This window comes from Atractosteus spatula, chromosome 27 (genome assembly GCF_055471065.1).
Source record: "Atractosteus spatula isolate fAtrSpa1 chromosome 27, fAtrSpa1.hap1, whole genome shotgun sequence".
Taxonomy (NCBI): domain Eukaryota; kingdom Metazoa; phylum Chordata; class Actinopteri; order Semionotiformes; family Lepisosteidae; genus Atractosteus; species Atractosteus spatula.
This window is the reverse complement of record NC_142732.1, coordinates 320,767-345,170: the sequence shown is the minus strand read 5'-3', so window position 1 is coordinate 345,170 and position 24,404 is coordinate 320,767. Positions and strand designations below refer to the sequence as shown.

The 24,404-nt window shown below is 52.2% G+C and overlaps 1 protein-coding gene across 1 annotated transcript; it reads left to right on the top strand.

Annotated features, from left to right (window-relative positions):
- The first annotated feature begins 586 nt into the window (after window positions 1-586).
- Window positions 587-22,325, top strand: baz1b (bromodomain adjacent to zinc finger domain, 1B). The gene is made up of 20 exons (XM_088907007.1): window positions 587-1,313; window positions 3,942-4,058; window positions 5,339-5,483; window positions 5,654-5,846; window positions 6,002-6,123; window positions 6,682-6,879; window positions 7,032-7,226; window positions 7,540-9,163; window positions 9,450-9,588; window positions 10,115-10,245; window positions 10,518-10,638; window positions 11,447-11,545; window positions 11,846-12,023; window positions 12,321-12,506; window positions 12,941-13,088; window positions 14,383-14,530; window positions 14,899-15,014; window positions 16,687-16,826; window positions 19,562-19,668; window positions 20,021-22,325. The coding sequence occupies exons 1-20, from the start codon at window positions 1,195-1,197 to the stop codon at window positions 20,769-20,771; spliced, it is 4,977 nt and encodes a 1,658-aa protein (XP_088763133.1). The 5' UTR covers window positions 587-1,194; the 3' UTR covers window positions 20,772-22,325.
- The last annotated feature ends 2,079 nt before the right edge of the window (window positions 22,326-24,404 follow it).

Sequence of the window (24,404 nt, the reverse complement as noted above, 5' to 3'; positions counted from 1 at the left end):
TACGCAGAAACTACTGTTAGAAAGAAGTGTCTCGAATACACAAAACATTATCTAACAGCGGTGTTTAATAAACAACAATGGATGATAACCATCGTTTTCTCTCCCTTATTCCAAATAAGCTGCAGCTGCAGGCTAGGATGTGACAATTTCTCTGCCCCGTCTGTCTCTAACCGCTCGCAGGCGCTGCGCATTGTTACCGAGCGCCAGCCTGCGGATCTTCGCATAATGGCGCAGCCAGACCTACTTTCGAAACCGCCCGGACACCGTCGCGGAATATTCACGAAAACAACCACCAAAAATCATTCGTAACGGAGGGGAGCGAATAGAATTGCCGCTCGGCACAATTAAACAAAACAGAGCGGGGCAATTTATTGATTTATTTATTTTATGCCACCGCTTGACCTTTAACCCTTCGCTTCAACCTAACACCACATCCTCCTCAGGGACGGGGGAGGGCTGCGGAGGGGCGTGGCTGCCGTTAATGGACAGCAGGAGCGCCAATGGGCCGGCGCGGCCGTGCTCGCGACGGCGTAGGCAGCCAATGAGCAGGAAGGGACACGGGGGCGGGATCAAGCCGAGCCTGCTGCCGGGGTAACGGAGTTTTTTTGGGGTTGCCGGCGGAGTCGGATCTCCCGCCATTTTTCAATAAGGATTTCACCCTGTTGTTTGTTTTCGCACCTGCTTTATTGTCGCTCACCTTCCCCCTGCGCGTCAGGTGAACGGCGAGCCGGGAGCGCCAGAGAGCGGTGTCGTCCTGCGGCGAGAAGCGAGCCGGGAGAAGGCGCGACAGACCCCCGCCTGCGCCGCTGTCTCCGGGAGAGCCCGTCTCCATCCTCAGCCGCACACAGCGGGATCTCCGCGGCCAGGAGGCCAATCACACTTCCCGGCCCGGGCTCCATCGCCGCTCCCCATCCCCGCGCAGACCAGGAGGATGCCGGCGCCGGCTGCCTGAGCCAGCCAGCCAGCCAGCCGCAGACGGGCCGGCGAGCCGGCGGGGGAGCCGGCGTGTGACCGTGGCGCCGGGCGAGCCGAGCCTCCTGCATGCCCTACGCGCGGGGTCCCCGGAGCCGCTGTGTGATCCTGCAGTCTGGACTTCATGCGAAGGGCCTCCCCGCTCTCTGTGCGGGATTTCGGACAGCTGCCTGAGCCGAGGAGTTTCATTCGTCGCCCGTCCGCGCTCCTCTCGCCGGCCCGATGGCACCGCTGCTGGGCCGGAAGCCCTACCCGCTGGTGAAGCCGCTGGCGGAGCCGCCAGGCCCCGAGGAGCTGGTCTACACCATCGAGCACACGAAGGAGGCCTTCAGGAACAAAGAGTATCCTTGCCTCGCCCGCCCCGGGCCTGTCCGCAGCCAGCCCCGGGTGTGCCTGATCCGTGCCCGGGGTCCGGGAGCTCCTCCCCGGCCGCTGAGCCTCTTTGTCCGCCGACAACAACAGGGCTCCACCGCCGCCTCCGCTCTTCGCGCCGGCTTTTGTTCCGATCGGGGTCTCGCTGGCTGGCCGGGGGTGGGGGGGCTCTGGGTTTTGACTGTGTGGCTCAACATGTGCTCGTTTGCGGCGGGGTTGCACATGTGCGCGTCTCGGCTGAGACAAAGGAAGTTGCCCGGTGAGGCGCGCAGGGCGGCGGGCTGACAGCGCTGACAGGCGCCGCGGCGGGGGCCGTCCGGCCGTTTCCTCGGCGCACAGCTCGGGTGTGACGCTCGGCTGCGAGAATACGGGTGCAGGCGCAGCGGCGTTATTGGCAGATTGGCGGTGTTTTATTCTGGGATCGCAGGCAGTCGCAGCGTCGCTCTCATGCGTCCGGCGATTGCAGTGTCCTCTTGGCGCTGTCGTGTGCGCCTCGCTGCTGGAGTTGGAAGAGGTTTCACACGGTCCGCTGTCCGCTGCTGCGCTGGGGATGGGGCTGTCTGGGCAGGGTGGGGGAGTCCGGGCTCGCAGGCTCTTCTGATCACATCTGTGATGGTTTTCAAAGGCGGGGGCGGACAGCAGCCAGCCTATCCTCAGCCCCACTCCGTGACACGGTGTTTGGAGTGTTTCACAAAATCCCGACCCCCGGGAGTCATTGAACAGGAGCCACCGGATGGTTTCCCTTTCGTGTCGGTGTGAATGTGCCTCAGTCCCGGGGTGGGCGGTGTGGTGTCACCGGGGGCACTGACTGGCACACCAGCTGCTCAGTGGCTGTGCTGACCCTGCCCGCTGGCGCTGGGGGAGAGAGGGGTGCCCGGCGTGTGACCGTGGGCAGGGTGGCGACCCCAGAGCCCGGCTAGGCAGTTGTTCTCCCGGGCTGGAGCTGTGTCCCCTGTTGCGCCTCAGCGTGGTGCCCCGCCAGCTGGGGGGGGTGCTGCACCCTGTGTCTCTTGCTGGGTGGAAAGCTGCGCTGTGTGGCGATTGTGTGGGTGATGGAGGGGTACAGAGCTCTGCTGGGCCCCAGGCCCGGGGGTACCCTGCAGGTTAGCGGCCGGGTGTCATTGCTGTGCTGGGTCTGGCCCCGTGACCTTGTGCGATGCAGCTTGTCGGTGGGATCTGCTTTCTGGGGGTTGATCGCGGAGAGGCCTGTGGTCGCTGGTGACCGCTCCGGCGGGCGTGGGCGAGGTCAGGGCGCCCCAATGGGTCTGGTGGATCCCCAGGGCCCATGGTGACTGTCAGGGGGTCCCCGAGACCAAGGGCAGATGTGTTGCCCCCCAGCTGTGGCAGAGCCAAGTTGTGCACTTGCATGGTGGGTGTGCTCTGTGTTAATTTAGCGAAGGGCGTAAGGCTTGCTTGTTCGTGTGCTTTTCGTTTCACCTTGAGCCTCCAGTTAAATAAATCTTATTTTCTTAGACATAGAATGTTTCTTTTTAAGGCTTTTAAGCCTCATTACTCAGAAAATTGACTTACTAGTACAGTCGCCAGTAAAACACCTCAGGCTCGGTTATACGTGTTGCACTTATGCTGCAAAATAACGGTCCGAACTGTGGAATTGTGATTTCAGGTACTGAAAACCAGAAGACGCTGTAAACTCGGGAACTGAATCTGACACCTACACTTAAGGTTGCACTTCTAATACTGTGCCTTGTAATAGTTTCATTATTCATAGCTGACACCAGTGTTTGATTTCATGAGCTCTAGGTTCTTATGGTAGAAGTTCTACCTATCAGATATAAAATTAATGTACACTTATTGTTTTGAATTAATTAATCTTTCACTATTGAATATCTGGAATAAGCTTTAAATGCAGCATTCTCTCCTGCTCGCGTAGCGCCTGCCGCTGTGAAACGGGCCACTAAGTCGCGCTGCGCTGTTGTCCTGAGTTGCGTCCACACCCATGTATTGTTCCAGTACTTAAAAGAACTAATTTTCAAATGGGGAAAAAAATCTTTGACGTCTGTCCTTTTAGTTCCTCTTTTCTGAATCATTAAGCCAGATAGGTTAATTCTCTTTTGCCCAGATGGCCTGGGCAGTTACCTGTCTATGCAGCAGGGTTTTAACTAGAGAAAGAATGACACCTCTCCTGGGATTTGAACCCGCAACATCCTGGTCTGGAGTCCACTCCCCCACGCTGCTTGGCCTATGTTGTCACCCGTCCCTCTGAAGCTGTGCAGTTCCTCCAGTATGGGGGAGGAGGGTGTAGGATTACTGGAGATTTCTAGCGTTTGCTAGTTCAGTATATGTTTCTGGGGAGCATCTAAGCACCGGCTATGATGGACTGGCGTCCAGTCCGCGGTGTGACCTGCCTTGCCAGGTTAGGCTCTGGCTCCGCTGCGACCTGAATTGGATAAAGCAGTTAGAAACTGAGCTCGGGGTTTGTGTAAACTTGAGGCTTGAAATCCGTTCTGCTGCGGACATTTCTACAGTCGAATGTGTCCCACACAGTCGCTGCCATGAGGACGGACTCTGGAGTGCAGTGGGTCTGATCTGAAGGTGTCGTGCTCTCCAGCTGTTTTCCTGAGCTCTTGTGCGCACAGGGAGTACGAGGCGCGCCTGCAGAGGTACAGCGAGCGCATCTGGACATGCAAGAGCACTGGCAGCAACCAGCTCACTCACAAGGAGGCCTGGGAGGAGGAGCAGGAGGTGACTGAGCTGTGAGTAACCTTTCCTCCAGCCTCCGCTGCACGGAGCTGTGCTCTCAGGTCACTGTCCCTCAGCACACAGGAGCACTGCGGGCAGAGCTGTGCAGCCTGGCTATAGCCTGGGATCTTGTGTATTAAATCTGTTAAACTGGAAACAGAATGGGTGGTTATAGTAAGAAAGTGGGGTTACTGGGTCATATGTAGGGGAACCTAGTGGGGTTTCTAAAGATTGATTTGCTTTACCTAGTGTCTTGGCTATATTAGTGGTTATTCTCCAGTGGGTTCAATTTAAACAGCATCCTTTTTATACAAGTATCTAATTCAGTCTTGTTTCTTTACATGTTTGATATCAAGAGCACCATATCTGACAGTCTAACGTGGTAGAGACTTAACGGGGCCAGAGGCACTCATACACATATATGGCCTGGTAAAGTTTAGTGAGAACCAGGTTAAGAATAATTAAACAATTGCTTCTATATTTTCTTTCTAAAGAATCCCAGAGCGCTTCATTTTTAGGTGGGGGACCAAAATTATCCAGAATTTCAGCTCCTACCTGGGTAATGTGCAGCAGCCATTATGTAATGACAGCCCCAATATAAGGCAACTCAAGTAGAGAAGTGAATCTGAAATAAAACATAACCTTTATCAATGAAGGGCACAGACTTTCTGTAGCATTTGACTTTAATTTAATTTCTGCCTGCAGTATTGAGTGTTGACAGCTGGGAGTCCACAGACACACAAGGCTGCTTTATTTGATTAGGAACACTGACCAGGATCTGTGTGAAAAACTTCCAGAAACATGGAAGGGTTGCAAGTGAGAGGAGGTCATGCAGTGTTGTGAAGGAGCCCTTGATGGCTGGTTTCCAGGCAGCCCTGACTCTTGTGTTGCTCTGCTCCTTGTTGGGCTGGAGTCTGCAGCCGGGTGACTTTGCGAGATCCTCTGGCTGGCAGGGAGAGCGTGGCTCTGTGCTGACGCCAACGCTGACAGGTGGCCCTTGGGGCGGGGGCAGGGGGTGACACACCTGTGGGGAGCTCAGGTCCCAGCCGGGGTGTGTCTGTGTGTCCAGAGCTGCAGTCCTACGCGTGTTCCAGCCAGACGTTGACTCAGCGTCTTGCCCAGTGGGACCGGGATTAAGGCCAGGGATTTGTCACACCCGAGCCATTTCCTATTTTAAATGTTTCTTCATCACCGACTAGCCATGTTGACTGTTGTGTTTTTTAACATTTCCGAGGGTAGCCAGCTGCGTTCAGGTCCAACGCTCATCTCTTGCTTTGCTGTCTGTGCTCGGCAGGCTCAAGGAGGAGTACCCCCCCTGGTTTGAGAAACCGGTTCTGGAGATGGTCCATCACAACACCATCTCTCTGGACAAGCTGGTTGACCAGGCCTGGGTGGAAATCCTCACCAAGTACGCAGTGGACGAGGAGTGCGACTTCCTGGTAAGCTTGAGTCTGACCACCAAGCTGGCAGCAGGTGTCCCAGTGATCCCCTCTCGTTCTGGGAGGCAAAGTCCTTAGTGAAGCAAGAAAATCCACCCCTTTTCCCACACTTGTCCCTCTAGCGCTCAGCCGGCTGGGTGTTTGATTCCTCGCGGTCTCTGTGCCCCCAGGTGGGGAAGGACAGGAGCCTGCGGGTGAAGGTGGTGAAGGTGCACCCTCTGGAGAAGCCAGAGGAGGACTCCGCGGAGAAGAAGCTGGAGGGTGCCTGCGACTCGCCCTCTAGTGACAAGGAGAACTCCAGCCAGGAGAACCAGACGAAGGAGCCGCCGGGCAAGGAGGAGGAGAACAGGAGAGAGAGCCTCTGTATGTGTTCCAAAGGAACATAAGTTTCAAAAGAGGTCTTCCAGACCATTTTGTGATTTAGTCGCTTGTTGATCTAAGGTTTTCATCCAAGCATTTCTTGAAAGAAGCAGGGTATCGTGTCAGCTTGAGTGTTGTGTGTCCTCTGTCCCCGTTAGGTGACCGGGCCCGTCGCTCTCCCAGAAAGCTTCCCACCAGCCTGAAGGAGGAGAAGAAGAAGTGGGTCATGCCAAAGTTCCTGCCACACAAGTATGATGTCAGGCTGATCACTGAAGACAAGGTGAGGGATGAGGCTGGCAGGCTGGCTGGGGCGGACCACCTCACAGGCAGTCTCTGAAACATAGTCATGATAGTCTTCGCCTGTAGAATTGAAACTAAACTATAAGACAGGTTTAATTATTCAGGCATAGAACAGCGCTGCGCTTGTCAGTGCAATACATGTTACCACTCTTTACCAGTGCAGCTCCATTTTTACAGATTCTCCTGTGTGGAAGTGTCCAACAGTGGGGTGTTTTTCTAGGTATGGCAAATAATTGCTTGAGACTACAACAGCACCGTCTTGTCTGTTGTTTTGTGAGTCTCTGATCCCACCTGATGCTTAGCTGTTTTTAAAACAATATCTGGTAAGTAGATGAAAGTAAACAAATCAGAGGTATCAAATTCAGTTGCAGAAGTTTTGCAGGCTGATTTCCTGATTTCCTACAAAAAACAAAGGATGTAAGAAGTGCCAAAGCTGTCCCGTCCCTGTGACGCTCCGTGATGCTTCTGCCCCTGCATGTGAAGACCTTTCAAGGCTCTTCTGGAGACCCGTGATCTTGAGATCCTTGTCGTTCTGCAGGTCATCAGCAATGTCCCTGCTGACAGCCTTTTCCGCACGGAGCGACCCCCCAACAAGGAGATCATGCGGTACTTCATCCGACACAACGCCCTGCGCCTGGGCACAGGGGAGAGCGCCCCCTGGGTGGTGGAGGACGAGCTGGTGAAGAAATACTCTCTGCCCAGCAAGTTCAGCGACTTCCTGCTGGATCCATACAAGGTGTTTACCCACGCTAGATGCCTGTACCGCGGGTTTACTGAGCACAGTACCGTCGGTCACAAGCAGTGTTTGTGTTTTGGAAACTGCCAGATTCATTGACCCTTGTCTGTTCTGCAACGTCCTTGACTTTGTCTTCCTTTTTCCCCTGGCAGTATATGACCCACAATCCCTCAACCAAGCGTAAGAGTTTGAGCTCCCCAGACAGGAAGCCCTCCAAGAAGCTCAAAACAGCCGAGTCAGGAGGAGACTCGGACGTGCTGAAGGAGAAAGGAGACAAAGAGAAGAAGAAGAGGAAAAAAAACCCACTCGCTCCCCCCCTAAGCCCCACACTGTGGAGTCACGTGCAGGTGAGGCTGACTGTTCTTTCGGCTTCTGTTGAGAGGCGGAGTGTGCAAACGTCAACAATGACTTAAATTTTAATGCCCTTGTTTAATGGCCGCTCTGCAGTGGTTTTATAGGTCACCTCTTCAGCTGATTAAGAACTACAGTTTAAGTAAGTCCAGGTGTGGAATTAATTTCAATGAAAACTAAAATGTAGTTCTTGTTACAACTAACACGAGTCCGTGGCCATTCAGCCATTCCTCTACAGAATAGACTTCACCTTGAGACTAAATTACGAGAGCTTGTGTTTGTTTCTTGCTCTTTCTCCCCTGCCTCCAGATGAAGAAGGTGAACGGCTCTCCTCTGAAGGTGAAGAACTCGGGGACCCCCAAGAAACCAAGCTCGGATGGGGAGGAGGAGAACCTGGATGAGGTGATCATCGTGAACAAGTTGGGCTCCAGCTTGAGCATGGGTGGCAAGAAAGGCTCCAAGACGAACAAGAAGCCCCGAGAGAAGAAGCCGAAGGATGGCAAGCAGGCGAAGAGCAAGAAGAGTGGAGCCAAGGTCCTTAATGGCCAGAAGGCATCCAAGAAAGAAGGGAAGGGAGCCAAGAAGCCCAAGATGAAGCAGATGACCCTTCTGGACATGACCAAGAGCAGTCCGTCGCGCAGCCCGCAGAAGAGGCCCAAAAGCTCTGCAGGGGGGACGCCCAAGCTGGGCAAGCCCTTGCCGCCTATGGCCCTCCACCTCCTGCGGTACTACAAGGAAAACAAGGGCAAGGAGGACAAGAAGAGCGCGCTGTCCAGCCTCATCTCCAAGGCAGCCAAAGTCCTGTCCCCCGAGGACCGCGGCCGGCTGCCCGAGGAGCTGAGGGACCTCGTCCAGAAGCGCTGGGAGCTCCTGGAGCACAAGAGGCGCTGGGCCGCCATGAGCGAGGAGGAGAAGCAGGACGTGCTGCGCAAGAAGCGGGAGGAGATCAAGGAGAAGCTGCGGGAAAGGGCTAAGGAGCGGCGCGAGAAGGAGATGCTGGAGCGGAGGGAGAAGCTGCGGCGCTACGAGGACCAGGAGCTCACCGGGAAAAGCCTCCCCAACTTCAAGCTGGTGGACATGCCCGAGGGCCTGCCCAATGCCCTCTTCGGAGACGTGGCCATGGTGGCCGACTTCCTCAGCTGCTACTCCGGCCTGCTGATGCCCGACGATCAGTACCCCGTTACCGCCATGGCCCTCATGGAGGCCCTGGTAGCAGACAAAGGAGGCTTCCTTTACCTGAACCGCGTGCTGGTGATCCTGCTGCAGACGCTGCTGCAGGACGAGCTGGCTGAGGGCTACAGCGAGCTGGACATGGTCCTCTCGGAGATCCCCCTCACCCTGCACTCCGTGTCCGAGCTGGTCCGCCTCTGCCTGCGCCCCTGGGACGCCCAAGAAGAAAGCGCTCAGGGCTCGGAGGAGTGGGCCCTGGGGGGCTTCGACGATGTGGTGAGCAACGAGTTCCTGGAGAAGCTGGAGACGGCAGAGGTCTTCGAGCTGACGTCCCAGGAGAAGGTCAGCCTGCTGGTGGCACTGTGCCACCGCATCCTCATGACCTACTCGGTGGAGGACCACATGGAGGCCATGCAGCAGCGCTCGGCGGAGCTGTGGAAGGAGCGGCTGGCGACGCTCAAGGAGGTGAACGACCGCAAGAGGGCCGAGAAGCAGCGGCGCAAGGAGCAGATGGAGGCCAAGGGGGCGGCCGAGGGCTGGGTGAAGGTCGAGGGCGGAGGCAGCACCACCCCGGTCTCCTCCGCGGCGAAGCCGGAGAAGAAGAAAAGCCAGACCTCCGAAAAGAAAGAGGCTGGCAAAGGGAAAGCCGAGCCTCCGCCTGCCGAGCCCGAGCCGGAGGACATGATCAGCACAGTGAAGAGCCGGCGGCTGATGGCCATCCAGGCTAAGAAGGAAAAGGAGGAGCAGGAGAGGCAGAACCGGGGTAAGGAGACGGGCTCTGGGGGTAAGAGGGGTGCAGGGCTGCATGGGGAGTCCTGCTGAGCTTCGCTGGCTTGTGTACAGGAGGGTCTGACCTGTGTGGTGTCCAGCAGTGGAGCCTGAGCCCGCACTGGCTAGTTTGTGTTTTGTAGTGCACTTGTTTGAGATCAGGAGCGGGCTGTGGACCGGCAGGGCTCTGCGGTCCCTGTTCCAGGCTGACAGGAGGATGTCTGGGCTCAAGAGGTTCATGAGCGCGAGCAGGCGCTCGGCTGACTGCCTTGTCTACACAGAGAGAATGGAGAAGGAGGCCGAGGAGGAGAGGATCCGAAAGCAGAAGGCCGCAGCGGAGAGAGCCTTCCAGGAGGGCATCACCAAAGCCAAGCTTGTGATGCGGCGCCTCCCACTGGGTACTGACCGCAACCACAACAGGTCAGTGGGCTCCTGACAGTGGGCCCCTCCACCCCCGTCTTGTGCTTCTGTCACTGCTCATCTCTGCTTGAAGCTGGAGTGCTGTTCACTATTGCCAAGTGTGCGCAGTACTTTTACAACTAATACCTGTCCAGTTGCAGCTCTGAATGTTGTTGAAACGTATCATGGTGACAACAGGCAGTTCTGCTCACCAGAGCTTGTCAAATTGGAAAAGCTCTGGTAATTGTTTTTTAATGGGGAAATAAAACACCTGGAATCAGTGCGTTACGTTTGCAATTTCTGAAATTAAACATCTGTCTTAAGCTAAATTAAGCTACTGTTAAGGCCTTTGTATATATTTAACTCATTCAAAGGCTGCTTTCCTGAATTTGAAAGTTTTCAAATGCAGCAGGTAGCCCTGAGATCAGGAGCGAGTGTTTAACTGTGGCCTTAGTGCGCCTGGCAGGGAGCGAGGATGTCAGGTGTGTTGGACCCTGTCTCTCGGGCGCTGCGGTGTACACAATGCTTGATTTCTGCTGTGCGGCAGGTATTGGCTGTTCTCAGATGTGGTGCCGGGTCTGTACATCGAGAAGGGCTGGGTGCACGACAGCATTGATTACAGCTTCACACTGCCCCCCGAGGAGGTGAAGAAGGAGGAGCTGGACACCGAGGGCGAGGGTGAGCGATGATCCTCATGCACAGCGTTCTAACCGCCACTTATATAGAAGGGCAAATCTTCCTCTAAATGAGTTCTGTGTCTGGCTCCTGCTGTGGTCTTCACATTAAACCCCAGCTCACCTTGCAGGCCAGTATACTTTTGTTTCATGCAGTTTCAAATTCTGAGCTTTCAAGGTGCTGTCAGACCTACTCAGAGGAACAGCTCAAAACGGAACTTGATTTCGGCATCTGGACCGCCATGCCAGTTTAACTTGCTTTGTTAATCGTTGCAGTGGAAAAAGAGGAGGAAGACGGCACGGAGAGCACCTTGAGCGAAGCTGGCCAGCAGGGGGCGCTGGCGAATCCTGAAACCTGCATAGAGACGACCGTTCCCAAGCAGGGGCAGAACCTCTGGTACAACGCTTAGCGTTTGAGTTCCTCAGACGACAAGACAGCCTAGCTTTCCTTTCCTGGTTTCAGCTACTGTTGTAGGGAAGCACACACTGGGAAAGGAGAATACAGGGAGGATCCTCTTACAGTTTACACCTTCTTGAGTTTACCAGATACTTGATGTGTTACAAAGTTCTCCTGCTGTAGTTGAGGGCATTATCAGGGAAATATTATAAATGCCTTTAAATATTTGAAATGCTAAAAATGTAAAAACCATTATTCATTTTCAGCTCTCTAGAGATTCTTATTTTTAAACCTGTAATGACCAAACAGAAAAAATTAAGTATAAAGAAATTTGACACATTCAGAAAGTCAGATCTCATGCGTAACTGTTAAGGATATGGTTAACGTTGCTCCTTTAAGAGCACTTAGTGCTTTGGGGAGTTGCGAGTTGAGAACTGGCGTGAATTTCCTTGATGGTCTGCTTGAGGTTGCTAGGTGACGAGGTGCCAGAAGAGGAGTCCGTCTCCTCTGTGACAGCTGGCATGCTGGGCGTGATGAAAATAAATGCCATGCCTCAGTACTCGTTAATTTGTTTGGAAGTCAAGATTTCCCTGTTGTTTTCAGCATTTGGCTAGGCCAGAGACCATACAGGAGAGAAGCATGACTGGCAATTGATTTCCTAGATTCCAGATGTGGTCAAACCAGGAATGTGCTAGAATGTCCTCAAGCCGTGTCCCTGTTCTGTACTGCCCAAGCGTCAGTGGGCGTTGTGCTCATGAAGCCCAGAAGCCCGAGTGGGCAGTGTTGAGATGGTCTCCCTCTCTCCCAGGTTCCTGTGCGACACGCAGCGGGAGCTGGACGAATTAATCGACAGCCTGCATCCTCAGGGCGTGAGGGAGAGTGAGCTCAAGAGCCAGCTGCAGGCCAGGTGAGTCCCGCAGGTGTGCCCGGGCTGCGGTCTCTTTCCTTGACAGGATAGCGTGTTGTTCTGCAAGTTCTGGGCTGGCTCACTAGGGATGTGCAGTTCTTCATAATTTAGGTTGGTTCACTTTCTGGTCAGTTTTATTTTTTTTTTTTAAATTTCGGGGGGTTTTTTAGTGATGGATTTACAGATGCCGTTAATATTACGTTTTCAAAGACCATAACATGCTGCAAAGAAAGCATTAATAAATGCAGAGTTTGAAATGAAACGGTTTTCCTCATCCTTATTCGGCCTCCCGTCCGCCAGGTACCAGGAGATCGTGCACTCCATCTACCTGGCGCGCCGGCCCAACCTGGGCCTGAAGACGTGCGACGGGCACCACGAGCTGCTCAAGTTCCTGCGCAGCGACATCATCGAGGTGGCCTCACGGCTACAGAAGGGCGGCCTGGGGTACATGGACGACACGAGCGAGTTCGAGGAGAGGGTGAGCCGGGGGCGGTGGGGGGCTGCCCGGGAGTATTCGGGGATCCTCCCCCTGGGGGGACAGTCTCGTTAGAAGCTGTCTGAGAGTGGGGAGACTGAGAGATTCACACCCGAAGAAGGCTCCACAGCCTTTCTTCTCTTTTCAGTGTGGAATAAACTTTTACATATTTCTGCTAAGATATACCATCCAGATGCCGCCTTACAGATTGCATGGATCGAATGTTCAGGCGGTTCTGGGGTGGACTGGGGTCTGACTGCCGTGTGTCGCTGACATTCCCTCACCCCCCCCCGACTCCAGGTGCGTTCCTTGGAAAACCTGAAGGACTTCGGGGAGTGCATCATCACCCTGCAGGCGAGTGTCATCAAGAAGTTTCTGCAGGGCTTCATGGCCCCCAAGCAGAAGAAGAAGAGGAAGCAGGGCGGGGAGGAGAGCAGCAAGGCGGAGGAGGTGGACGAGGAGAAGAGGCTGGCCGAGGAGGCCAGGGTGAGTGACCCGTCGCCTCGCGGCTCAGCGCACAGCAGGCCCAGGGGTGCCCGCCCAGCTGGCCCGAGGGTTTCAGCTCCAGCAGCACGGTCCCACTCCAGAGCAGGAGAGCCAGTGTTGAGCCCAAGAATAGTGTACAGATCTTGCACGTCAGACAACGGGGAATCAAAAGCAAGTACATTCTTTAAAAGTTTCAGTTTCAGTATGTAATTTAATGTGGTTGCATTCTTAGAGACTACATAGAGCAAAATGTCAATCATTTTGCATGCTTCATTTCAGACTTGTGTTTTTGCATTTGAAATAGTCTTGAATTCTGTGGGGCTGTTTCTGTTCTGCCACCTTGAACAAGCTTGCTCCAGTGCGGAGCGCCTCCTGCTGGCCGGAGCGGTGCTGTGTCTCTGAGCTTGTGCGCTCCGTCTCTGTCCGTGCTGCAGGTGGCCACCGCTGTGGAGAAGTGGAAGACCATGATCCGCGAGGCCCAGACCTTCTCTCGCGTGCACGTGCTCCTGGGCATGCTGGACGCCTGCATCAAGTGGGACATGTCGGCGGAGAACGCTCGCTGCAAGGTCTGCCGCCGGAAAGGTAAGGGCCGCCGCCCAGCTTCTCGCGCCGCAGGGGTTGTCTGAGGAGCTCGTTTCTCCGTTTCTCACCCCCAGAGAAGGGGATTGCTTTCCGCCAGGTGAAAGTTGTCTGAATCCCAGTGATTGATTCTGTCCCGTGTGCCAGATTCATATCGAGACGTTCTCTTTGTATGCTTGTTGTGCATAGCCCTACCAGCATGTCTCCCGTGTGCTGGACTTTACCCAGCCTCGTTAGTAACCTGGTCACTTGAGCATACACTACAACTCAACAGTATTGATGGAGAGAACCCACAAGACCTTTGAAGCTGTGAGTGCAGTATTTTTTAATTGGCAAAGGAATGGCAATTCCTTGTGTAATGGAGAACAAAGATCAGCAGGTGCTTTTTTAGTTGACTTCTGTCTTATTAAAAGAGTGCATCAGCCTCCACGGGCTCAGTTGAGGTTTCTTCCTTGCAGTGTAAAGTCTTGCTGTCCTGTATGACCAGTGTTGTATGTGCTGCTGTGGGTGTTTGATCTGTGATGCTTCCAGAGGTTTTGCTGCCTTTACCCCTTTCAGTGCCTTTTCTTCAGGGTGTCGGAAGTCTCCAGCCCAGCCCTCGCTCACCAGGAGCTCAGCGCCGCGCAGTATCCATAGACTGAGGTTTAGTGTCAGGGAGGCTGTAGTGCACCTGGAGCCCTGTGTACTAGACCGGCCCGCTGCAGTTAGAGTAGGAGGAAGAGGGCGTCCTGAGAAAGGAGCAAAGAAACAAGGTATTTTAGACAGCAAGCCAGGGACTGCAGATCTCGAGACCGCTTTACTCCACTCTGAGGAGCCTGCAGGGATCCATCACTGGAATACTGCCCCATCAGTGGAATTGTTCTTAAAAGGGAATACTCGTTAAGTCTGGGAGCAAACCTTATTACCATGTGCCAGGTTATTCAGTCCATTGGAGTTTTCTTATTCAGCGCCACTAGTAATTCCATCATTTATAGTTTGTATGATGGTATTTACATTAGTTTTTAGATGCTCTTAGAACCAGGAAATTTGCTCTCACTGAACGATCCAGCGCCAGGGAGGGTCTGTTTGACTGTTCCTGCGGCCGCTGTGTTGGCCGTCGCCATGTTCCCTCTGCTGGCAGCACTGGGCTGCTGGGGACGGTGGAGGCTGAGCGCTGTTGCTTCCATGGGGGACCCCTTGGTGACAAACTCGGGCACAGTGCTATTGGTGGTGCTGGGAGAGGGGGAACTTTGGGTGCCAGGGAGTGCTTGCTCTAACTGCTGTGACAGGAGCTCACCCAGCCTGTTCTCTCCCCCAGGTGAGGACGATAAGCTGATCCTGTGTGATGAGTGCAACAAGGCCTTCCACCTGTTCTGCCTCCGGCCCGCCCTGTACTCCATCCCCGACGGAGAGTGGCTGTGCCCAGCCTGCCAGCCTGCCATGGCACGGCGCTGCTCCCGGGGCAGGTAGGCACCGGCGCGCAGCACTGTTGATCTTGGGCTTCAGGGCAGTGCTGGCTGAGCACCAGGCAGCATAGTCTCACTAGTAAGGAATCGAGAAGAACACCGACTTCCCTCTGTTAACCTGCAGGACACTGGTGATCTGTTTACTTTACAGGCAGAATTTGTGTCTCAGACCCCTCATTTCAGGACCAGATGTACAGATTAGTTTTCCTCATCCTTATTCGATCAGAGCCTGGTGACGTTCTGAGGAGCTGCGGGGGTCTGCGTGTTGTTGAGATTAACGGAGTGTTTTCTCTCTGCTGCCACCTTGTTTTCAGGCCACTGATGCTTTTCCTTCCTGTTTTCTTTTTCTTGCTTCTGCCATGTGTTAGAAATTACAATGAAGAGACCGAGGAGGAAGATGAAGAGGAGGAGGAGGATAATGAGGAGGAAGAGGACGAGGAAGAGGAGGTGTCAGATGACGAAGACCGGCCCATTGGACTGAGCTGTACGTACTCTTTTCTTTTCAAACAGTTTAGATAAGATCTCTTTATTAGCCATATACAATTTCTTGCATTACGAATTTGTCTTTTCGCATACCCCAACAGACACACAGACAGGGAGAGAAGCCTGGGGTCAGAGCGCAGGGTCAGCCATTGTACAGCGCCCCTGGAGCAGTTGGGGTTAAGAGCCTTGCTCAGGGACCCAACGGAGTAGGGTTCCTCTGCTGGCCGTGGGATGTGAACCGGCAACCTTCCAGCCACAGGCGCAGATCCTTAGCCACAGAGCCACCACTCCGTTTATCCTCAGAATTGAGCACTTAGCCTAATAGTTTCATACCAGTTCAACGGAGAGAGGTTTTTGTCCATGCTTTGTGAAATTCAGTTCTCCTCCCCCCCCCACAAGCCTCTCGAGGGTTATTTTCAGTTCTGCAGCCCAATTAGGGGGCTGATAAACGGACTGCTGCTGAGGGAGAGCGGTTTTCCCCCAGCCCTCCTCAGCTCGCCAGAAGATCTGGGGCGCTAATGAAACAAAAGAGGCCTCCATGACTGTGCCGAGCTGGCTGAGCTCCCCGTAAAGCAATGACGGGCAGTCTTGACATGTGGACAAAAGCCAGTCTGCTGTCGCGCTGGGACTGACACCCCACGCCCATCTGTGACAGGCCCCGCCCCTCACTAGGTCAGTGGCGCTTCAGGGGGAGGGGCCTGAGACAGGAGGGGGGTGATGTCATGTAAGGGGAGTGGCCTTATGAGTGTGCAGAGGTGCAAGCCACGAAGACCGAAACAATTGACTGCAAATGTCTTGTGCAGGGATAGGGAACGGTTGCAGTGCGTGTCGGAAATTCTCATCTTTTTTCCATCTTACATCGTCAAATTCAAACCATGTCTTTTCTCATCAGATGAGTGTGCGTCACACCGCTTCTCGGATCTCTGAATGCCCAAGCTTTACCACGCGGTCAAGTGAAGTTCTTGTTGCCAAACATGGGCGTTTTCCAGGAACACTGAGTTACACTGCCCTCGTTTTTCACACTACTGCTCATCCCACTGTGATAGACTGTGTTCTGCTGCCTACCCCTCAGATTAATGAGCCTTCTACCCATCTGCTCTTTTCTTTATCCACTGGCCCACACCGTATCCTAAAATGGCATTTTTACTTGATGAGCTATAAGAAGTGTTGATGCATGTTTGGTGCCACAGCCTTGGGCTTGCCTGACTGGAGACCTGGGACTTGCAGACATGAAAGATTTTTGAAAGAAAGTGTCAGATGGGTGATATCCTGGGGGTTTACTCTCTTGTGATTTAGAGGGAGGATCAAGCTCTGTTCTTCCACCCTATGTGTACACATGAAGTTAAGAAATTACTGAGCCGCTTGAAATAGAGGGATGAAATTCAGAAACAGTAGCTGAGCTTGCCAGGGTACCGGCTTTCGAACCTCTGCTCTTCTGAAGAGTGCCTTGGGAATTTCAGTGTGTTAGGACCTCAGCCGAACACTAAACCTCTGTGCATTCTAGCTTGTTTTAAAGTGACCATTATTTCTAACCCTGAACTTATGAACAGCTGGAAGAAAAAGAAGAAGGAGAAAAGGCGGAGGCAAATAGCAGTTTTTGTTTTCAAGGAAGTGAAGTGGGCCGTGTGTGTGCAGGTGCGTGCTGGCCTAACGCCTGCCTGTGTGTTTTGCAGTGAGGTCTCGGAAGGCCGCCAAGGGCAAGCAGTGCCCGCGCCTGAAGCAGGGCGGCAAGGCCACGGCCCCAAAGAAGCCGTCCCCCCGGAGCGGCCGGCAGAAGGGCCAGCTCAGCAGCCCGGCCGACATCGACGAGCTGGTGAGCACCTGGGCTTCTGGGGTCGGCATGGCTTGTTTTTCACTCCTCCCCCCCTCGAACCTCGCGCCAGGCACGCTGCCAGTGCCCAGATGAGCCAGGGTTCATCTGTCAGCGCCGGGCTTCACGGGGGAAAGGGCCTGGCTAAGCGGCACCCCCTCCCTCCCTCGTCCGCGAACAGGTGGCGCCTGTCTTGCTTTCATCAGAGCAGCTCGCCTGCTGCACACGCGTCGCCAGGCGGAGGTCCTGCTGGCGGTGCCCGCTGGCTCCCCCTTCTCTCCCTCAGGCCCAGGGTGCAGCCGCTTGCCAAGTATCCGCGGCATCTTCATTAGAGGCCCCGCGCACTTTGTCTCCTGATTACCAGATGACCCAGGGCTTGTTCAGAGCGGGCGCGTGTGGAGTGGAGTCGGTGTGGCGCTGGCACAGCTCTGATCTCATTAAGCGTCAGAATGCCAGCTATGTGCCTGCCTGCTGCCTCCTGGGCTGAGCTGGCATCTGACACCCCTTGCAGTCCGCCGGGGAGAGAGAGCAGGGACTCGGGGTGTCAGAGTCTTTGTGCAGTGACCTTCTCCCTGGGACCGAGACCCAGAGCAAACAGGAGGCGAGAGGCTCTTTATGTGTAGCAATCTTAGCCGATGTGTTGAAACTGCTCTCTAAACACCGGGATCTTGGCAGTTTCTCTTGTCCATTTATAAAGCCAGGTTTAAAGGAGCCAGCACAGTTTGCAGAAATGGTCAACCATTGACATTTAAGTTTTGGGAGAGCAAGTTTTAATAGAAATTTTAACCAAGTTGTGATTTATGACATGCCTTTGAAGACTTGAAAGCCAGAAACACTGAAACATGTGAGGTGTAGGTATGCTTACTGAAGAGGACACTTTGTACCTGAGCAGCTTCCCAACATTGGTACTATACAGCAGTCCACAGGGCTGTGTATCTTTCGATTGCCAGTAATATGACATGCTTCTGGGTTGTTATACTGCACGTGTCACAAAGCAGATTGACAGCAGAGATCCCACTGTAGTCAGATCTCAGAAGCTCAAAAGGCTGGGCCTGTTCAGGACCGGGATCCTCCAAGGAACAGGTCTAGTCAGCATGTTAAAGTATGGGGTTCTATAATATGGGGTTTTGCTAGTATTTATTATAGTCTTACTTAAGCACCCATACTAAGCATGTGATAGAAAATTTGTATGCTTGCTCTGGCCCTGCAGTTCTGTATGGGTATCATTAAACCCATGGTTATGGTTATATTAAAATGAATGGTAATGCTACCTTCAGATCAGGTAGCACTGCACTTTATGGATAGGTGACCTTCCACCTCCACTACCTGACCCCTGCCGCGTGTGCCACTGTGCCCGCTGGGCTTGACACATGTCAGCCTGGGTCACTGGGTGGCACTGATCCTCGCTGCTAATTCTTTAGAATAGAAAGTGGTTGACAAAAACTAATTACAACTATTCGAATACAGAGCCATTATTCTGTGCCATTCAGCAACAATTGCAGGAACAACGTCAAACACAGTGGTGTTCATAAAAAGTTTTTTTGTGCTCGTCTAGGAAGTGAGAATATAAGATTACAGGCGAAAGGAGCCCATTTGAGTCATCTGCCCCATTTGGTATTACAGCTTATTGATTTCGGGATCCTTTCCAGCCGTTTCTGGAAAGACATCGGGGTATGTGCCTGGGTAGCTTGTTCAATAAGTATTAAAGTGTGCTTTCTTAAAAGTAAGTGTACATAATTTAGGAGCTAAGATTGAATGTACTACTGCTGATTCAATAGGCATACTGTGTATCAGAGTCAGAGTTTGGTTTATTTGTCATGTGTACAAGTGCAGTGAAATACGTATTTGCATGTGTGCTCCAATAGAAAGGCATTAAGGAAAACCAGGCACTGGTCAGTCATACAGAACTGCTGACAAAGACGTAGACAAGTATTGTGCAACACGTCACTGCTTTCTGGCGCCATGATGAAGGGTCTGGTGTATCACTGTTAATGTTGGTGTAGTGATTAAAGAAATCAGGTTGCAGGCTGTGCGTTTGAAAGTGCTATTTTATGTGTTTAAATTACATAAAAACATACTGAAGTATTGTGCCAGTGTTCCAAGGCATTTGTTGCAACCCGTTTCTCTGTTATGCCTGTAGCACTGGTGTCTTTGAAGCAGTGTGTGTGCAGCAATATGGTCACCCAGGTCACACTCTGAAAGAAGCACATTGAACTCGCATAGGAACACAGCAGTGTGTAAACAGGATGGCAACATGCCCATCACACCCTTCTGTTGCTAAAGCTGCAGCAGCTATGAGCCAACACACTGCTACACCGATTTTAAAATCGTTTCATTAATGACTTCTGACCTTAATGCACTGGTGGACATGGTTGGAATATTTCTGAATGCTCCAACTGGAATAACAAATTCCACATTCTACAAAAAATGGAGTCTGCACAAAGTAACAGGACACAGCCTGGAAAAGGCTGAGAAAAGGTGGTTTTCCTGGAAATGTATGATGTGCGGCTTGTTACAGCATGACTTTGAAATAGGAGGATAGGAATAGAAATGATGGAAACATTTCTGGATAAACACAGTACTGCCTGCTGTTCTTCATGTGTATCAGTATGATTGATTCTCCGTTATAGAGAGAGTGTCAGTTTCTTGCGAGATGGCGAGTTGCTACAGCACTCTTATAGCAGCTGCTCCATGCTGTTAGCTGGTCCCGCTGATGTGTCCCCTCTTTCCCCCTCCAGGTGCGCCAGAGCTCCAGGCAGGGCATCAGCAGACAGGCCCTGGAGCTGGAGAAGTGTGAGGAGATCCTCTGTAAACTGGTCAAGTTTCGCTACAGCTGGCCCTTCAGGTGTGTTATTTTTAGGACTTCTGATTTTTATTTTTGACCAGGTGATGCCTCACTAGGTTAGTTGCTCTTAATTTTGTCTTGATTGAACTTAATGCTTTGCTTTACACGCACAGTATTGATCAACCCATCTGACTGGCATTCCTTCACCCCAATAACCTAATCTAGCCTCCAGCATGTTTGCTGGTTTGTTTTTGCATGTTTTTTACGGAAATAGCATTTAAAAAATGATTTGTAGTAAGCATCCCAGATGGGCCAGTTTCTGAGAGGTGTGGTTTCCGCTCATGTTCCAAAAGCCGGTTGGCCAGGTGTGGCAGTGAGTGATGGGTGCTGTCCTTCTCTCCCTGCGCCCCAGAGAGCCGGTGTCTCCTGAGGAGGCGGAGGACTATCTGGATGTTATCTCTCAGCCCATGGACTTCCAGACCATGCTGCGCAAGTGTGCCGCTGGGCAGTACCGCAATGGCAGCGACTTCCTGGAGGACATGAAGCTGGTCTTCTCGAACGCCGAGGAGTACAACCAGCCTGGCAGCACGGTCCTGTCCTGCCTGGCCAAGACGGAGCAGTGCTTCACAGACCTGCTGCACAAGCTCCTCCCGGGGCTCAGCTACCTGCGCCGCCGGCCGCGCAAGAGGGGCAGCCGCGACCCCACCCAGGAGGAGGAGCAGGAGAGCGAGGCGGAGGCCGAGGTGGAGCTCGGGCGCCGGGCGCGCCACGGCAAGCACAGCAGAGTCGACAGAGGGGAAGGCGAGGAGAGTGGGAGGAAGGCGAGGCAGAGCAGGCGCAAGGCCAGCGAGGAGGAGAGCGAGGAGGAGGAGGAGGCCTACGTGGGGAGAAGGAAGAGCCAGCGTGCGGCCGCCACCTCCGGCAGGAAGGATTATAGGGAGCAGGATAGTGACAGCGAGCAGGAGGGCAGCAGGTGGCGCAGGGCGGCGGCCAGGAGGAGCAGCAAGCTGGAGCAGGACGAGGAGGAGGAGGAGGGCAGCGGGGAGGAGGAGGAGCAGGAGAGCCGGAGAACTCGGCATGGCAAACGGGGCGCTCAGGGAGACAGCAGCGATGAGGACAGAGGCAGTCAGCGACATTCCAAACGGCAGAAACGCTCCGTGTGAAAGTCAGTGCCCGGGGGGAGGGGAGGGTCTCTTCTCGTTATTTTGTCATCATATATTTACATTGTTTTGTTTTTCCAAATTCTTCCCTTATTGATTCAGATTTTACACCCATGGCTATCTGACTGGATTGTCAGTTGTTTTTCGTTTTCTTATGTTCATATTTTGGAAAAGATTTATATTCATAGCCTGTTTATGGGTGACTTGTTTTTCGACCAGAAGGAAAAGAGAACTCTTCAAAAAGAGGACACCCAAGGAACTCGTACAGGTCTTTCCCCCGCCTGAGATTCAGTGACAAATATTAAAACTGAACTGCTTGTGGTTTGGCTTCTCTGTGTCGGTCAGCCAGTTCCTGGGGTTGATGTCTTTGTCGCGGAGCGCGGAGAGGGGTGGGAGGGAGCTGCTGGAGGGGGTGCGGGGGTTAAACAGCTGCGAGGAAAGAGTGATATTAGCAGCTGTGAGGAACTGCGGTACTCTTTATTTTTATATGCCACGCGAGACTCCCAGCGTCGGCGGCCAGTCTCCTGGCTCCAGCTGTGATTGCTCTTCTGGGCTCAAGTGCAGTACAGGAGCAGGTGGGGTGATAAATGTAGATTTTATTTTCCCTTATTGAGGTTTTACCCCTCTACTCCTAAAGCTCTCCCTTCATGTCGGGGGGGGGGATAATCTTTGGATTATCTCGTGCTGAACCCCAATGATTGAAGGGTGCCACCCTAAAAGAAAGTGCCGCTCCCGGGGATGAGAGTTTCAGCACAGCCCCAGTCTCTTCATGTGATGCTTCATCATCTTTCCATGCAGCGTGATGGAGGCAGGCGTTTTAACTTCAGTTTTGTAAATGAAGCCGTGTTTAGCAAGAGGTACAACCGAAGCAAAAAAAAGGATGGCAGGTGACTGCTTCTGGACCGCAGGTCTTCTGAACGTGGATGCTGTGCTGAAAGCAACAGAGCAGGATTTGACAGAAGAAACGACTGTCCTCCGTTTATCCAGGGATGCCACGGCAGAATTAAGAACAGCCTTCCTCCTCCTATCATGCGTGAGGTGCAGAGCTTCTGAGCTGTCAAAGCGGCTACAGGAACGTGTGGCGAGACATGAGCATGGAGCTCTGAAACAGGAGAGTCGAGGTTCATGTGCTGCTGGAGCTGCCCTACTGCAAGGAGAAAATACCACCCTCTGGACTCCACGAGCTACTCAGTGTTCACAGCAGCACCGGTAGAAAAATATGCATTTGTTTAAAAAGGTGGGGAGGAGTATAGATTCGGAGTGCAATGTCTAATAGGGTCTTCTATATACGCTCTTTGGCAAGTCTTTCTTAAGGTTGAATGATCAGTGTATATGTGTATTGCTATTTTATTCTTTCATATGTAGATTTCTATTCATTGTCCCCCAGCAAGTTTCCAGACTGCCCTGAAAGGATCTTTTGAGCTACTTATCTGGAGAGAGCAGCACTTGAATTTATTAAGAGGTGTGAAAAGCACAAGTTTTTTTATTATTATGTTGAAAACTTAGTTTATGCAGTCAAGCCAAACTGTTGAAATAAACGTTTTTCCCCTATTGAAATAACTTGCTTATTTCTCTGAAAAATGCGTGCTGACCTTCCCCTGAAGTCTGGGCCTTGCAAAGCTGAATTTTTATTCCTGTGCTTGTTTGTGAAACTTGCAATTTTGATCTCTGGCCCAGTATTCAAACAAAACAGTGATCTGCCCCATCAGAGTAGAAACATGATGTTTGGACTTTGCAGAAGGCAGACAGGTCCCATTTTCTTTTTGGCTGGGCCCTGATCTCTAACTGCAGATATGTTTGATGTGCAGATGGTGTCTTCTAGATGGGTAGAAGGAATGTAGCTACTTCAACACCCAGTGATGTTTGTAAACCCAGCCACCTCTTAATTGCCCACAGCCTTTTCCCGCACTGTGGTGCGTTAACAGTGCCGAGGTATAGTCTAGAAACCGGAGATCAGGTTTTTTAAAGGGCTGCCATATTGCTGAAATTGAACACTTGTTGATAAGCCCATTTGTAGTGCAATCATGACTTTTTGAAGAAAGATTATGTTAACAGTGTTCCCTGGGGGGTTGATTTTATTTCAGATTCCAGCAGTGATTCAAGTTTGCTAAGCTGGTTACTAAGAAAACCATACCAGTGTATTGGCAGCATCTCTTAATTTGGGGTTGTATATTCATGCCAAGTACCTTTCAGAACAACATGGTGAAACTTGATGTTTTTTGCCTTTGACTATCCTCTCAAGCTATGTGAAACCAGCAAATTCTTTCAGACCTGGGCAGCAGGAGTCGACCTGTGGAAATTGACCTATAAGTGTTCCAATCTGAAGATCAGCAGGGTTAATTCCTGCACAGTTGGCAGTCTTCCTTCTCAACCCTTGGCTGTAGAAGTTGGCACAGGGACCATGGTGCATTTTGCCAGTTTTGTTCACAAATGAAAGTACCAGACAATTTTTTTCATGTCTATAAATAAACCTACTCTGATTTATTCAACTATATTATGCAAAAATGAATCCAAACTGATTTTACACACATACTGGATTCAGACTGTAGTTTTCATAGTGTTCTTACAATGGAAAACGCAGTGACTTGCTGTTCAGGTCTGCAGGTTGGGCACACTGGATATTTCTTTAGTTCAGTCCCAATAGCGTCATAAAGACCTGTCCAAGATCAGAGCCGTTGGCTGTTCACCGATTTCTACCATGCCCAGGTTCTGTTTACCCTTCTAGTGTGATTGCCCAGTCTGAGGTTCCTGCAAGTCTTTATGTGACCAGTGGGTGTCGCTGGTGGTCTACTGTGCTTCACCTTGGAGTGCTGCCATCTGTAAAGGGACTCTGGTCTCATTCTGGAATCGGTCCTCCTCCTGTCCTTGCTCGTGTCTGCAGAATCACCAGCCCAGGCCTGACACCAGCACACCGAGGCAGGAGAAAGATACGCACTGGCCGCTGTTTTTTACGTATTGCAACTCGGTATGTGTTTTTAAAATAGATTCCCCCCCCCCCCCCCCCCCCAGAAAAGGATTTCTTGTAGCATACTCGGCTTTAAGGTATGCAAATATCTTCCTGTGTTGGGTTATTTTTCAAATGAAGTGGACAGTGGTGTACAGAGGACATGTTTTTGTTTTAAATCAAAGCAGTTGGTCTGTCTTTTCCAGTGTTGTACAGAACCTCACCTGAAGAGGCTGCTCTAATGTTCTACTTTCAGGCCGATCCACGACCCTCACTCCCTCATTTGCCTCTTTTCCAGTGGTCAGCATTCCCCGCCCCCCCCCCCCCCCAAAACCAAAACGTCTCTTGAGTTTTTATCCTACCTTCCTGTCGGGCTCCCGTCCCGCCTCCCCCCCCTCCACACGCCAGCACCCCTTGGATTCTGTATCCAAAAGCCTTTTTTTAAACAATCGTGCTTTTCTGAGATCCTGTCAGAGCCTTGTCCTGACAAGTCTATGATTGTTCGCTACCTAAAGCCAGATCCAGATGGGTTTTTTTATTTTGTAAAAAAATATCTAAAAGGCAAAAAAAAGATGATCAGACTTTAGTTTTACCACCTGGATGTCAGCTGTTGTCTGCCCTCGTTTCTGTTCTTGTCCTCAGGATGCGGCAGTCTTGTGGTGGTGTGATTTTTTTATGGGTTTAAAGAGGCG